The 16,254-nt window shown below is 41.4% G+C and overlaps 1 protein-coding gene across 1 annotated transcript; it reads left to right on the top strand.

Annotated features, from left to right (window-relative positions):
* Positions 1 to 15,282: 15,282 nt before the first annotated feature.
* On the top strand, positions 15,283 to 16,035 carry LOC123594465 (melanoma-associated antigen 10-like). Its single transcript, XM_045471199.1, has one exon. The coding sequence runs from the start codon at positions 15,283 to 15,285 to the stop codon at positions 16,033 to 16,035; it is 753 nt and encodes a 250-aa protein (XP_045327155.1).
* The last annotated feature ends 219 nt before the right edge of the window (positions 16,036 to 16,254 follow it).

Raw genomic sequence — 16,254 nt, 5'->3', positions numbered from 1 at the left:
AGACAAAGTGTGAGCAGGGGAGGAGCACAGAATCCGAAACAGGCTCCAGGCTCTGAGCGGTCAGCACAGAGCCCTACGCGGGGCCGAACTCACGAACCATGAGATTGACCTGAGCCGAAGTCGGACACTCAACCCACGGAGCCACCCAGACGCCGAGAGAGAGAGAGAGAGAGAGAGAGAGAGAGAGAGAATCTTAAGCAAGCTCTGTGCTCAGCGTGGAGCCTGATGTGGGGTTCGACCCAACAACCCTGGGATCATGACTTAAGCTGAAATCAAGAGTTGGACACCCAACCAACTAAGCCACCCAGGCTCCACTACAACTTTGTATATCCATTTGGATTTGTCCTATATTTTTCATCTTTCTCCATCTGAAACAACCAAACCATTTAGGCTAAAACTGCTCTCTTTTTTCCCTTAATAAAAATACATCCTTCACACCCTGGGTACTTTTCCTTGTTAAAAATACATCTTACTTTCCTTGCAAAGTTTTTTTCATCATCCTTATCATTTTTAGCAGTTTTAATGACATCTATCCTTACGGATTTAACCATTAGCAACCTCTCTTCTATAGAGAAAACTAGAAAGGTAACAATTGTGAACTATCTCACATGCAAGCATTCTGTAGCAACCTAGCAAATTTTGTGAATATATCTCACAGTTTTTATAGGTACAGTTCACCTATGAACACCATGGGTTTGAACTGTGTGAGTCCACTTATATGCAGATTTTTTTCAATAAATACAGCACAGTACTGTAAATGTGTTTTCTCTTTTGACTCCTTAACATTTTCTTTTCTTTTGATTACTTTAGTGTAAGACTACAGCATAGAATATACATAACATACCAAATATGTGTTAATTTGACTATGTTATTGGAAAGGCTGCCATTCAAGAGTAGGCTATTAGTCAAGTTTTGAGGGAAAGGTCAAAAGTTATCCACAGATTTTTGACTGTATCGGGGTAGGAACCACTTAACCCCTGTATTGTTCAAGGGTCAACTGTATACTCTTCCTCATGATACAAATGCTCAGTGTGGCAAAGAGAACATATTTATTAATACACCCAAATATATTTGGCTTCTATATGCCATATAAAAAGAAATGCCAAAAGTATATATGCTTTTGTTTCCATACTTTGTCTTACTTAGAAATAATCTAGATATTCGATGACTATCTGTTACTTGTCTTAGCATAGTTCTAAGATTTCAAGTTACCAAAAAGATCTTGGGAACAATTTTCAGGCAGACATACTATAACACCAAACAAGGCTAACTATCATTTCAAGTTATTTCCCCGTTGACTACTTTTATAGTACATGTGTGTTAGGTGAGTATCACAAAAAGCAAAAACCTATAAAGTTAAATGAATTTTTTTGTTTTTGTTTTACTGGTGTTTTTGTTATACATGAAGTAATGGATATCAAATAATTCATTGTTTTTAAGCAATTGATTTTTATTGCATTTTACATGTACATTGTTTCCTTGGGTTGAATTTACTATTTCATAATCTTAAATATACAGTAAACGAGATATTAGCTTATTTGGCTAGTAAGCCCAAATAGAATAAAAATGGTGATGATTCATAAGACATAGCTTTTAAAAAAATTAAATCAGCAATATTAAACAAGTCTTCGTTGCCAAAGATTTATCTAAATTACATGAACTTGAAAAGTATTTGAGTTAGTTTCTGTATTCCTGGAAGTGTTAGGAACATGTAACTTATATAAGTGCTCATTTATCTCTAAATCAATTTGAATAGAACTCCTTTAAGGGTTTTTATGTATTAATTCATTAACACTGTCCAGAGGTAAGAAAATATCACATATGCATAACACATATTTATGGAGATGCATAGTCATATGAACCCACAGAGAGTACAACTTTCTATACTAAAATTTTAGTACACTTTTGCTTTATATTTTTAATTTAAGGGAATATTGAAAGTGGTAAAAGATAAAAGAAAAGCACAGGTCATGATGGGAAAAGAGAGACTTTAGAAGAGCCAGATTGGAGAGATCTTCTTTTTCCCAAAGAGTTCATTGACGTTCCATATATTTTCCTTAGTAAAATCATACCAACAAGAAGTAGGTGAACAAAATTTGTGGGTTGCATACTCAGTAGGAGTTCAACAAAGGGGTTTCAGTCAAGTGAAAAGTTCTTATGGGAGTAGCAGGACCAGAGAGAATGATGAGGTCTCACAAAGAGCCAGGGCCAATTTTCCAGTCCAGAAATTGCAAAGTGAAACCACACTCAAGACAAAGAACCAGGAAAAATCACTAAGTCCAGGAAGTTAAGGAGTAATCCCCACTCAAGACAGAAAGTCAGGAAGAGAAGGATTTCAAACCAGCAGATACCTTTCAAGAAAGAAACCTGAGCCTCCAACCCAGGTTCTGCTTGCCTGGAAATGTATTCAATAACGTTAACCATAAAATATTTTTTTTTAAATGAAATTCATTATTATTATTATTTTTAAGGTTTATTTATTTTTGAGACAGAGAGAGACAGAGCATGAACGGGGGAGGGTCAGAGAGAGGGAGACACAGAATCTGAAACAGGCTCCAGGCTCCAGGCTCCGAGCGGTCAGCACAGAGCCCGACGCGGGGCTCGGACTCACGGACCGCGAGATCATGACCTGAACCGAAGTCGGCTGCTTAACCGACTGAGCCACCCAGGCGCCCCAAGAAATTCATTCTTAAAGGACAAATATTTTATCTTAATAGAAATATTATTGTGAATGTGGTGCAAAATTGGAAGGGAATCCCAAGTGTAGAATTCAAAATAGAGTTCTAAATCCCGCCTTTGTAACACAAGATCTTTTCATAACATAAATCTCTCTAGTTCACTTTCCTTTTCAAGGGTCTCTGGGGGCTTCCTATCACAACTGCAGTATGATGCAAAGTCCTCCCATGTTCTACAAATGCCTGTGCTTGCCTCCTGAATCCTCTCTTCCCACTCCCTCCCTATTGCTTGCTCTTCTAGTGGTACAAGAATTTTTATAGCTCCTTGAACTTGTCAAGCTTGTTCTTGCCTCAGGGCTTTTATCCTTGTTTTCTCTGCCTAAAGTGCTCTTTCCCCCAGACTTTCCATGGCACTCTTCCCCATTATTCAAGTCTCTGCTCAGTGTTACCCTCAGGCCCCACCTTCACCCTCTGTTTACTTACCTACCTTGGTTTTCTTCCTAATATTTACAACTCTGAAATTACCCGGCTAGTGAATTAATTGTATCACTTTCCATTATAATGTATAGTCCAAAAGTGTTGGGGTGTTTTCGCTTCTGTGTCCTGAGCACTTAGCACAGAATCCGGCACATAGCATGTGCTTAGTATATGTATTTTGAAAAGAAATAAATGGTTAATGAATGATTTTGCACTTAGTGACTCCTGCACTAATTTAGAAGAATTAATTCTAGTAAGAGTATTAATTTTCCATTTTGAGTTATAGTTACATTTCATGCATTCATATATTTAAGTTTTCTCAAGGAAACTTATATTATAGCCTGGATATTTTCTGGTAATATTACTTAATAGAGAAAAAAGAACAATAGCGTTGAAGTCCATTGTCATCAGAAAATATCAAAATGTATGAAGCTTTTTTCCTGTAAGATTAAGGAATTCATATTTACAATTCAGATGGATTATTTAATGTTCCTTAAGTAAAGGAAGGCTCAAGTTTGTCTTAGGTCGAAAAATATTAGTTAATATCAGTCCAGAGAACAACTGTTTGCTCAAATTCACACAGGATTATAATTAAAGGTCACAGGAAACCTCGTTTACTTTTACTCCTACTTGAAATGAAGGAAATGTCTTAAATTAGGTGGTCTTCTCATATAATTAACAATCTCTAAAACCCCATTTCTTGCAATCAACCTATTATATATATTTTTTATTTTTTATATTGTTATTGTATTTATATATATAAATGCATGTTTACATAAATGCATTATCTGAGGTCATACTCACATGTACTGTATACAGTCATTTTCTTCTTTATGTTATTTTGCTTGTCTTTCCCCCTGTTCAAACAGTTCCTGCTTTGTAACTGATGTTAATAAATGTGGCTGTGTGTATTTATGTTACACCCATTCACACGCACACACACATGCACACATATACACACATCCCTGTGCATATCATATTCAAATAGGAGAAAAACAAAGACAAAGTGAGAAAGAAGTAGCCTGCAAAAAAAAATTTTACCTACAAATAAACAGGGATAACATTTACAGTGAATATTTTGTCAGCAGCCATGAAAGTAAAAAAAGAGTAGGATGAAACATATAAAGCGTTGAAAGGAAAAAAAAAAAGCACCATCCTAGAATCCAGCAAAGTTCTCTTTCGAACGTAAAGTAGAAATAAACATTTTCTCAAACAAAATTCCTGGAAGAAATAAGCCACCATAGCTTGGCCCCAGGATACAAGGTCAATTTACAAAAAAGTCCATTATTTTCGGGGCGCCTGGATGGCGCAGTCGGTTAAGCGTCCGACTTCAGCCAGGTCACGATCTCGCGGTCCGTGAGTTTGAGCCCCGCGTCAGGCTCTGGGCTGAGGGCTCAGAGCCCGGAGCCTGTTTCCGATTCTGTGTCTCCCTCTCTCTCTGCCCCTCCCCCGTTCATGCTCTGTCTCTCTCTGTCCCAAAAATAAATAAACGTTGAAAAAAAAAAATTAAAAAAAAAAAAAAGAAAAAAAAAAAAGTCAATTATTTTCTTACATATCAGCAATAAACATTTGGATTTAAACTGACACACACACACACACACACACACACACACACACACACACTCCAGACCTTGGAAACAGCATTAACACTGAAACAATTCTACTGGATCAGTATGTGTGAAACTACAAAACTTCTTTGTTGAAGAATTTTAGAGATGATTTATTTTTTTTATTAAAAAAAAATTTTTTTTTAACGTTTATTTATTTTTGAGACAGAGAGAGACAGAGCATGAACGGGGGAGGGGCAGAGAGGGAGACACAGAATCGGAAGCAGGCTCCAGGCTCTGAGCCATCAGCCCAGAGCCCGACGCGGGGCTCGAACTCACGGACCGCGAGATCGTGACCTGAGTTGAAGTCGGACGCTTAACTGACTGAGCCACCCAGGCGCCCCTAGAGATGATTTAAATAAATAAATGGAGAGATAGTCCATGTTCATGGACTGGAAGACCCAATATTGCTAGTATGTCATTTCTTCCAAATCTATCAATAAATTCAACACAATTCCAATAAAGATCCTGGCAAGCTATTTCCTAGATATTGACAAACTGATTCTGGAGTTTACATGGAAAGACAAACAATTAGAATAGTCAACACAATATTGAAGGAAAAAAAAAAACAGAGCTAGAAGGTTATATTACCCAATTTTAAGGCTTACTACAAAGCTGCCATAATAAAGATAACTTGGTATTGGTGAAAGAAAAGACACACAGATCTATGGAACAAAATAGAGTCATGAAATTTACCACAAAAATATGACCAACTGCTTTTCAACAAATGTGCAATGGAGAAAGTATGGTCTTTTCAACAAATGGTAACTGAGCAATCAGACATCCGTAAGCAAAAGGATGAACTTACACAGAACCCTACACTATTTGCAAAAATTAACTCAAAATAAATTATATAAATTATAAATAATGTAAATTGCAAGACTACAAAATTTCTAGAAGAAAACATAGGAAGAAGAAATCTACATTACCTTGTGTCTGGTGTTGAATTTTAGATACAATATGAAACCCACAAGCCACGAGAAAAATACTGATGTTGGGCTTTATTAAACAGAGAAATTGCTTCTCCGGAAAAGATAATGTTAAAAAAAGGAGAAGACAAGCCACTAATTTGGAGAAAATACTGATAAAACACAGCTGATCAAGGATGTTTATCTAAAATATACGCAGAATTCCTAAATTCAACAAACAAGAAAACAACCTAATTAAAAATGGGTAAAAGTTCTGAATGGACACCACAACAAAGACAAACAAGCATGTGAAAAGATGGTTCATATCATTATCATTAGGGAATTTAAAAATAATATAACGAAAAGATACCACTACATGCCTACTGGAGTGGCTAATATTCGAAACACTGACAAAACCAATTGCTTGCAAGGATTCAGAATAACTAGAACTTTCATTCCTTGCTTGTGGGATGCAGAATGGTACAGCCATTTTGGAAGATAGTCTGTGTTTCTCACAAAGCTGAACATAGTCTTATCCCACAATCAAGCCTTCATGTTCCTAGGTATTTACCCAATTGAGTTGAAAATTTATTGTCCACAAAAAAACCTGCACATGAATTTTTATAGCAGCTCTATTCATAGTCACCCAAAACTGGATGCAACCAAGATGTCCTTCAATAGGTGAATGGTTAAACACACTGTCCTATATTCACACAATGGACTACTATTAATCAATAAAAAGGAATGAGATACCAATTTAGGCAAAGACATGCATAAATCCTAAGTGCCTAGTACAGAGTAAAGAAGCCAGTCTGAAAAGGTTAGACAAGGTACGATTCCATTTATATAATATTTTTGAAAAGACACTATAGAGACAGTAAAATAATAGATGATTGCTAGGTGCTTGAGGAGGGAGGTTGAATAGGTTAAATAAAATGCATTTATTGGGCTGGTACAACTATTCTGTACGAAGTTATAATGGTGGATACGTGACACCTTTCATTATTTTCAAAAGCCATAGACTTTCCAGTATAAAGATAATGCTTACCAATAAAAAGATGAATAAATGGGCGGTTGGGGGATGTCAGGACAGAAGGAAAATTATGAAAACAACAACTCATACGTATTACAAAGTATGAAACAACTTCACTCAAGGGTAGGGGGTTGAAAGGTGTTAACCTAAGTAAATTTGAACACGAGTAGAGTTTGTAAGACCCAAACCAAAGGACCTACACAAAAGCACTGCACTCTAGTTGTTAATAATTTGTTTCCCACATGAATTTATTTACATGTATTTATTAACTATTTATTATATGTATTTATTGACAATTCTGAAACCATTATACATGTATACCATAATTTAAAAAATTAATTAAATGTATGGTGAATGTTGAGAGTCAGATTTCTCACTGTTGGAATAGAACGTTACTGACAAAAAAGGTTGAGAGACTAGAACTGATCTTTACAGCCATGGATTCAAGCTGCAGAAATCAACATGAACTCATGTTTAGCTTAATATATATGTATATAAATATTTATAGATATGTGTATATACGCAGGTTGACATACACACATATGTTTTTTGCCCTATCAGCTGAGAGGGCCTGGAAGCGATGGTAGTGACAAGTATACCTAATGCCCAGATTTAGGTTTCTGATATCAAACTCCAAAAAAAGGAACCTGTGCTCTGTGAAGAAACTGGTGACTCAAAGACTGAGTCAAGAAATATACAAGGTGAGCCTGGAGTATCTTGTAGTGACAGAAAGTAATGGATGGAGTTCACAAACAAACATCTGAGGAATGCATGTCAAAGGGACACGGGGACCAACCGAAAGAGCTCCCAGTGGCCAAAGCCGAAACGATTTGAGCAATTAAACATTAGATTATAACCCAATGCATAAAATACACATCCGTGAATCCATCCTGAGATAAACAAACAATTTTATATATAGATAATGGGAGAGAATAGGCACATCTGGGCGGAAGAATTCCAAATTACTTTACATATATCCTTCCTCAAGGAGGTGGAACATAATTGTCTACTCAAGTACAGGTTGTGCATGGATAGTTTCTGCCAAAGAATACAGTATTAAAGTGGGAAAGAAGAGTAACTTTACAACAGAAAAACTTAACAAATGGTGTCTCTGTCAGGACGTCATCATCAACATCAACAAGGATAAGTTACGTTGATAGAGCTATTAAAAACATCACTTTTACAAAAATAGCAAAAATACAATCTACAAATTGAGAGAAAATATTTGTAAATCCCCTACATAGAAAAGGATTCATATCTCACTATAGTTACATATAGTATTTATTTACTAGAGTAAAATTTAGAGTATGCATTTGCTTATACTCTTAAAATAAAACATATGAAACAGAAAGACAATAAAATATGCAAACAGAACACACATTATATCAAACAGGATATACAGATCACAAAAATGCGTGTGAAGGATGCTCAACACCACCGGTTATCAGGGAAATGCAAATTAAAACCTCAAAAAAATGCCATAACACATTTTACAGAATGGCTAAAATCCAAAAATGTGAAAATACCCAGTGTAGGAGAGGGTGTGGAGCAACAGGAACTTTCATTCATTGTTGACTGTAATGAAAAAAAGGTATAGCCACTCCAGAGGACAGTGTTGGATGGCTTTGTTTGTATGACATTCTGGAAAAGGTACAACCACAGGTACAGCAAAGAAAGACCATAGTTGGTAGGGAGTTGTAAAGGTGTTGCCGTTGACTACAAAGGAGACACACAGGAATATTTTAGGCTGATAGAACTGTTTTGTATGATCCTTGGATGGGAGATATATGACTATATTTATTTGTTAAAATATATATAACTTTCTGTGATCGTAATCAACCAGGGAGATCACTGGCTGCCGAGAAGAGACAGGACTTTACAGGGAAGGGTGGAGGCAGAGGCAGCAGACCGGCAGCCTTCCTGGCCCGGAGGTGCCAGATGATGCTAGCTCCACCCACAGCAGTAGCCATGGAGACCGGCCACAGGGAAGGGGTTTGGAGTGGATTTTGGAGTTTGATGGGACAGAAACTGGCGGGGGGTTGCGCGGGGCTTAAGGGCAAGAGAGGCATCAGTCGTGCCGGTAAAAAGTTTGCAACCTCTGGTATTGACGAAAACGCGGAGCCCTGATTTAGTTTAGTTTAGTTTTAGTTGTTACCAGAATGTCAACTCTTGAACCGCTGAGTGGGTCCTGGGGAGAGTGGTTCTGGAGATGACTCAACTGTCAGTGGAATCAATGGCAAGCCAGAGCATCTCTCTGGAATCTCAGGGTTCTGGAATTTTGCTGAGGGTCCCATCAAGAGTGAGAGCAGCTGGAAGGAAGTATGTGGAGCAGAATTGGGGAAGTTCTTGTACAAGCAAGTACCCATGTGGTGGTGACATGCCCAAGATGGCACACTTCCTCTTGTGCGAAACCTCAGTTTGACCATATGTAACCCCATTTATGAGTGAGCGACATCCATTCTCATTCAAGAACCAACTGCCAGATTCACACCTTTCCAAGTATGAGTCCTAAATTCCATTTTGATGCTTGAGCGACTTCATTAAGGCAATTCTAGGACAGATACGTGGTGGCTCATGCGCTGGAAGAGACATTCCCACTATAATCGCTGGAAGCTCCTTACCTGTTGTGGAATTAGCTCAGGATTATGTCCAGCTTTCTGTCCTCTTTCTACTCAGAGCACCCCTGACCTCAGCAAGGAAAGAGTCATATCTCTTGCTCCATTAAATGTCCCAAGCCTAGTACACGGGGGTCTCAGGAGGGTCTTTCTGATAAATAATAGGATCTGACAGACACCACCACTCGAGCAATTAGGGGGAGAGGTCAAGATACCCAACGTCTTCCCTCCAGCAGAAGCTCGCATCCGTGTGGGGAGAGGGAGGCCTTTGCTCCCATCACATGTGGACAACGTGGCACTGGCCCTAAGTCAGTAAAGGACTCCTGGGTTGGTTCATGGTGTCTGTAGTTAACCCAACACCACCTGGTCCTGATTTTCTGGAATAGTTCTGTCTAGATTATATTTCTTGGATATGCAATGCTCCAGAAGTTAGCAGGGAGTCTGATCACAGTAGGAGGTGGAATGAAGAAATCATTGGCCCCAGTAGCATCCTCCCAAGCCACTACTAAGTTCTGGATCTTGCTCTTCAAAAGTGAAGGCCCGTGAAAGTAGCAAGGCCATCTATGGCTGATACAAGGGGACAGAAGGAGCAGCCATTTCTTCTCCTTTTGCCTTTCTTTGTTACTGACTTCACCTCATCTCCAGCCTCCTCCAATCCTTACCCTTAAGTCTTACCTTTGCTCTAATTGACCCATACTGCTATCTCTAAATGACGGACTATATAAAAGGTTCAATTTGTTCTCCTGTATACTCTTACATATGTTTAAAAATGTTCATAAGAAGCTTCAAAGTAGGCCTTTATTCTTTGTGTCACTGCTTTTTGTGTCTAGTGTGAAGGGGGGGTCCAGTTGTATTTGATTTTCTCTATCTACACTCAGTTGGTTCAATGCAATTTATTAAAATTAAGACTCTATTAAGAGAGTGTCCTCCAGCTCTACACTTGCAACTTTTTCATAATGAAGGGGACGTGTGTGTGTGTGTGTGTGTGTGTGTGTGTGTGTATGTGTTTCCAGGACTCATGATTCAATGGCACTAGTCTCCTTGTCAGTCCCTGCACCCAAAGTACAAACTTGGTTACTGGAGCTGTCTTGTATTTCTTTCCATCTGGCAGAGTAATAGCTCTTGTCTTCTCGTTTTCTCGAGAATATCTTGACTCTGTTTGACTATTTGTATGCCTTTATATTTCAGAATCATCCATGGTATCATGTACACAAATATTCACACACAAAGCCCTTTCCTATTTTTAAATATGGGGCTGCAGTTAAGCTGCATTTTCTTCTTTGTGAGAACCAAAATGTTCACAGATTTGAATCTTTACATCCACAAATGTATTTTATTCAATATGTACAGAGGGATTTGTGAATTTATCTAAATAACATTTGTATATTTTTAAATGTTTTTTTCTGTGAAAGTCAATTTTTCTTGTTAAATGTATTCTAAGATACTCAACGATTTAGTATTATAGGTTACGAGTTATATTTTGTTCACTTTCATTTTCACACATTTGTTGCTGGCAGAAAGCAAAGTTCATTTTTTTGTGTATTGATCTTATAATTAGCAAACTTATGTACATGTTCACGGGTTGAATAGCTTAGCTTTCTTTTTTTTTTTTTTTCCTTTTTGGATTTTCCTCGTACACAGTCTAATCATCTGTTTATCGTGAAAGCATTATTTCTTACTTTCCGATCCCTTTCCTTTTTGTTACTTCTGCTTTGTGTTACTGCACTGGCTGCTACTTCTACTACGGCATTGAATGGAAATGGCGACGGGGGCGCCTGGGTGGCTCAGTCCGGTGAGCGTCTGACTTTGGCTCAGGTCATGATCTCACGGTTCGTGAATTCGAGCCCCACATGGGGCCCTCTGCTGCTGTCAGCACGGCGCCCGCTTTGGATCCTCTGTCTCCCCTCTCTCTGCCTCTCTCCCACTCGTGGTCTCTCTCTCTTACAAAAATAAATAAAACATTAAAAAAAAAAAAAAAAGAAAAGAAATGGTGATAGCAGGAACCCTAGCTTAGTTCCCAAGTTCAAAGTAAAAGCTTTTCACTTTGCCTCGAAAGTTTGATTATTTGCTATAGGTTTTTTGTACATATACTTTACCTAGTTTGTTAACATATTTTTAGGTTTGTAGGAGTTCATTTTAGAACAGTTTTAGATTTACAGGAAAATTGCAGAAATAGTGAAGAAATTTCAATGTGTCCCAATCTCGATCCCTCATATTACTGACATCTCGCATTAGTAAGGTACCTGTGTTATATCTGATGAACAACTGTTGATACAGAATTATTTACCAAAGTCCACACTTTATTCGGATTTCCTTGTGTTTCGCCACGTGTCTTTGTTCCTGTTCAGCGCCCCCTCCAGGACAACTTATTACTTTTAATGACCGCATCTCTTTAGACTCCTCTTGGCTGTGCCAGTGTCCGAATGTCCTTGTTTTGATAACCTCAACAGTTTTTAGGAATACGGGTCAAGGATTTTGTAGAATGTCTCAGTTAGGATTTGTCTGATAGTTTCCTCAATATTAGACATGGATTAGGTGTTTTGGGGACGAAGACCAGAGAGGTGAAGCTCCATTCTTGTCACACCATATCCACGGTGCACTGTCAACGTGATTTATCAGTAACGATGTTAGCTTGATGACAGAGTGTCGGATTTCTCCACAGTAAACTTATCCCTTTTTCCCTGTGCCACACTGTAATCTTTGGAAGACTTGTGGAGCCCCATGATGTGCCAGTCATCAAGATTAGGACTCTGAAGGGTGACTGTGGAAAACCCCACCCCACATAGAGGAGGCCTCACAGAATCCAGCTCCCCACACACTGGCAGCATTGGGCAGCCTTCAGCCATGGTGGTGAACGTTGGGCCTTCTTTTACTTGGGGTGAGGGATTTGTTCAGAGGGGCCTGGCTTGAGGTCAGCAAGGTGAGGGACCCAAGCCCTGCCAGAAGTCACTGGGAAGACTCTGTGCAAGGACTGAGTGGACGTCCCACTTCAGACAGAGGAGGGCCCCCAAACACCTGCTCATGCTTTCAGCCCTGGGAGGCCCTGGGCAGGGCTGATGGGCAGAAACTCTTGACTCCTACTCTTATTCTTTGGGAGTCTCAGAAAAATGGCGACTTTGGCCTGAGGGAGACATCTTCAGGCCAGCAGAGAAAGAAGGTTCAGGCCCTGTCTGGAGTAAACAGAAAAACCTTGAGGATGACTCAGGGTATTTACCAACCTAGAACACAGAGGGGTCCACAAAATCCACACCTGTCTGTACTGTCAGCTCTAGGATGTTTGGGTAGAGGTAACTTGCTGTGGTGCATCGTGGCTTCCATCTTGGTTCCTGACCTTCATCTCAGGAGTCTAAGAGAAGAATATCCTCAAGGGGGAGAGGGATGGTGCAGTCAGGTCAGCAAAGGTAAGGATTCTGAGGAATAGGTGAAGGGACCTCTCACCACATAGAGTGTAACACAGTCCTGTCTCCCTCCTACAGTCAGTCTTGGAGGCCCCAGGGAGGGTCCCTGAATACATTTTCTGTCTTCCACTTTGGGAGTCGGAGAGATGTGAGACACTCTTTGAATGGGGCCTCACTGGATTAAGCAGACTAAGGGGTTGCAGCTGCACATAGATGAAGACCTAAGTGAAGGACAAAGGAGACATTTCACCTCACAGAAACTCGCTCTGAGGTCATCTCTGAGAAGACTTGTGCATGGATTCCAGGCAGAAGACACCTCTGTCATAATTCTGACCCTGATTTCTTGTGAAAGCAGGAGCAGAGAAGTCCTGGATCTTCCTCATACAGGGTAGGAGATCCCCTAATTCCTCCCTTGTAGTCCTCACCTTGACAAAGGAGATGAGTGCCTTGGCCTGAGAGACACATCCTTACCTCAGCAGAGGGAGGAGTGCAGACCTTGCCAGGAGGAAATACGGTGACCTTGAAGATGTGTAATGGGACTTCCCACTATGAACAGATGGGGTCCCACAGAAACTTTGCCCTGAACCTACTGTCTGCAATGTTTGGACCTGTGGTGGCCAGATGTACTGTTCTCTCACTTCTATCAGTGATGAGTAGTATTTTAGAAAGGTGAGGCCTTGGCTGAGATGGCCAAATTAAAGTTAGTAGAGAGTAGTGTGGCTGAGGCCTTGCCAGGTTTGAATATTAGTATTTTGAGGGAGAGTGGAGGGTACTCTACCACAGAACAAAGGAGGGCCTCACACAATTCAGTACTCCCTCCCAATGTTGGCTCCAATAGGCCCTGGGACATGGTGGCTATAAGCAGCAGCATCCGATTTGTCCAAGAGTATCCAGGAGAGGTGAGAACCTTGGTCAGAGGGGGCAAAATCAGGTCAGTAGAGGGAGGAAGCTCAAGCTCCACCAGGAGTCAAGGTATGGGCTTTGAGTGAGGACTGGTGGAACCCACCACCCAGGAGTGATAAGCTTCAGTCTCACCTTGCCCAGGCTGACAGCTCTCAGAGGCCCTGAGACAAGGTGTATGCATGTGATGGACCCTCACTGCTGCCTGATCATCTCAAGAAAGTGAGTGCCTTGGTCTGAGGAGGACACACTCAAGCAAGCAGGGAAAGGGGGCCCAAGCAGTGCCAAGATTCAAGGTGAGGACCCTTGAGAGAGGACTCAGGGGAACTTTCAACATAGGGGGCTGCCAGGCACTGCCATGCCCCTGCTCTTAGCCCTGGCACGCTCCAGGCAGGAGTATCAAGCAGACTCATTCCTGACCTCTTCATGCATCATATGGACATGGAAATCTTGGCCTGAGGGACTCATCATTGGTTCTGTGAAAGAGAGTTCAGGCCCAGACAGGGCAAAAATATACATCTTGAAGGGGACTAAGGGCATCTGCTATCCTAGAACACAATGGGCCCCACAGAACTCAGTCCTAACATGCTCTCAGCCTGGGAAGTTGAGCCAGGCTTGGCCATGTGTGATGGGGGTGAGTTTTCCAGCTGTCCATCTGAGTGGGTGGGGGAGGGGGCTTGTCAGAGAGTGTGAATCTTATTGTGCAGGGGCCTGGCTCAGTACACAAGAGAAAAGAGTCCCAGGCCCTGCAAAGCATCAAGCTGATGATTAAGAGGGAAGATTTAGGGGACCTTCCACTCCACGTAGAGGGAGATCCAAGACTGCTTTGTCCCTTTTAGCCTTGTGAGGCCCCAAGCAGAGAAGCTGGATGTGCTGTATCTGTACCTCCATCTTGGGAGGCTGAAAGTGGTGAGGTTCTCTCTGAGGGGTGTAGCCTCAGATTAGCAGAGGGAGAAGTGACAGGCCCGACCAAGCATCAGGAAGAGGACTCTGAGGGAAGGCGGAGGGGATCTCCCACTCCAGAGAAGATTCTCAGAAACCCATTCTTACTTTCAGTCCCAAGAAGTCCCAGGCAGGGCCTTCAGGTAGATAATCCCACTTCTTTATATCCTCTTTGGGGTCTCAGGAAATGGGGATCTTGGCTTGAATGTACCTCCCATCTTAGAACACAGGAGGCTCTGGTTGCCATCTGTATCCAGAGGTGCCCCTCAATTCCTTTTACAGGGGCTCTAGGAACTGGGTGGTGAAGGCCTTGTTCTAGAGCATGTGCCCTCCAGTCAGCAGAACAGAGGGCTCCCAGGCAGTGCCAGGATTCAAGGTGTAGACACTGAATGTCTACTAAGGGATCTACTCATGCCAGAACAGAGGGGAGCCCACAGTTTCCGATCCCATCTGCCTACCATCAACCTGTAAATCCTAGGCTTTCTTGGTTGCTTATAACCTGGGGAGATTTTTCACTTCCTATGATAAGTCCAGAAGCCCTTTGGGGCCCTAGAGCACCCCCTAAAGAGGAGACCTGTAAGTCATCCTTTGTCCAGAGCTGCCAAAAGTATCTTTTTCTGCTGAGGCCGCTGCCCTTCTCCCTCTCTCTCCAGGCTTGTGGTACCTGATCTCCCACCATCACACTCACACTTCTACCTTCTACTTGCTGTTGCCAAGTAGAGTCATCATGCTTCACTCTCCAAAATGTCTGTGCCTCACATCTGAGCCAGACTTTCAGGCCCAAACTGAGATACAGGGCCTGGCGGTGGCCCGTGTTCTCATAGCTGAGGAGGAGGAGGAGGAGGACACTTCCTCCTCTTGCTCTTTCAATTTCTCCTATCCCTCCACCTCCTCCTCCCTGCCTTCCTCTCTTGTGACCCCGGTTTCCAAAGAGGAGAAGGAGGTGGAGGAGGAGGAGCCTAAGAAGGAGCCCGCCACAACATTGAGTCCTCCCCAGAACCCTCAGAGCCCCTGCTTCTTCTCTGTAACATGGAGCACATCAGAAGGAGGCTCCAATAGCCAAGAAGAAGAAGATACAAGTTTCCCGCAGACCTCAACAGACACCGAATCTTTGCCCACAGACCCACTAGATGAGAAGGTAGCTGATTTAGTGAATTTCATGATCCTTAAGTACCGATTGCAGGAGCCCGTCACACAGGCAGAAATGCTGATGGTTATCATGAAAAGGTACAGGAAACATTTCCCTGTGATCTTTAATAAAGCTTCTAAGTGTTTAGAGGTGATCTCTGGCATTTATGTGAAGGAAATGGACCCCACCATCCACTCCTATGTCCCTGTCAACTCACTGGACCTCCTTACCCGTCATAAGATGCTTAGTGACAACCAGAACATGCCTGAAAACAATCTCCTGATAATCATCCTGGGTGTGATCTTCATGGGGGGAACAGTGTCCCTGAGGAAGACATCTGGGATTTCCTGAATATGATAGGAATGTATGCTGAGAGGGAGCATTTCATTTATGGGGAGCCCAGGAAGCTCATCACCAAATATTGGGTTCAGGAGAATTACCTGGAGTATCAGCAGATGCCTAATCATGATTCTCCATGTTATTAATTCCTGTGGGGTCCCAGGGCCCATGCTGAAACCAGCAAGATGAAAGTTCTGGAATTTTTGGCCAAGGTCAAAGAGACTAACCCCA

This window comes from Leopardus geoffroyi, chromosome X (assembly GCF_018350155.1).
Source record: "Leopardus geoffroyi isolate Oge1 chromosome X, O.geoffroyi_Oge1_pat1.0, whole genome shotgun sequence".
In the NCBI taxonomy this organism is placed as follows: Eukaryota; Metazoa; Chordata; class Mammalia; order Carnivora; family Felidae; genus Leopardus; species Leopardus geoffroyi.
This window is presented reverse-complemented; position numbering and strand designations above follow the sequence as displayed.

Bases quoted from the DNA above. Each gene is read 5' to 3' on its own strand.
- LOC123594465 (XM_045471199.1), top strand. From the start codon at position 15,283: ATGCTTCACTCTCCAAAATGTCTGTGCCTCACATCTGAGCCAGACTTT.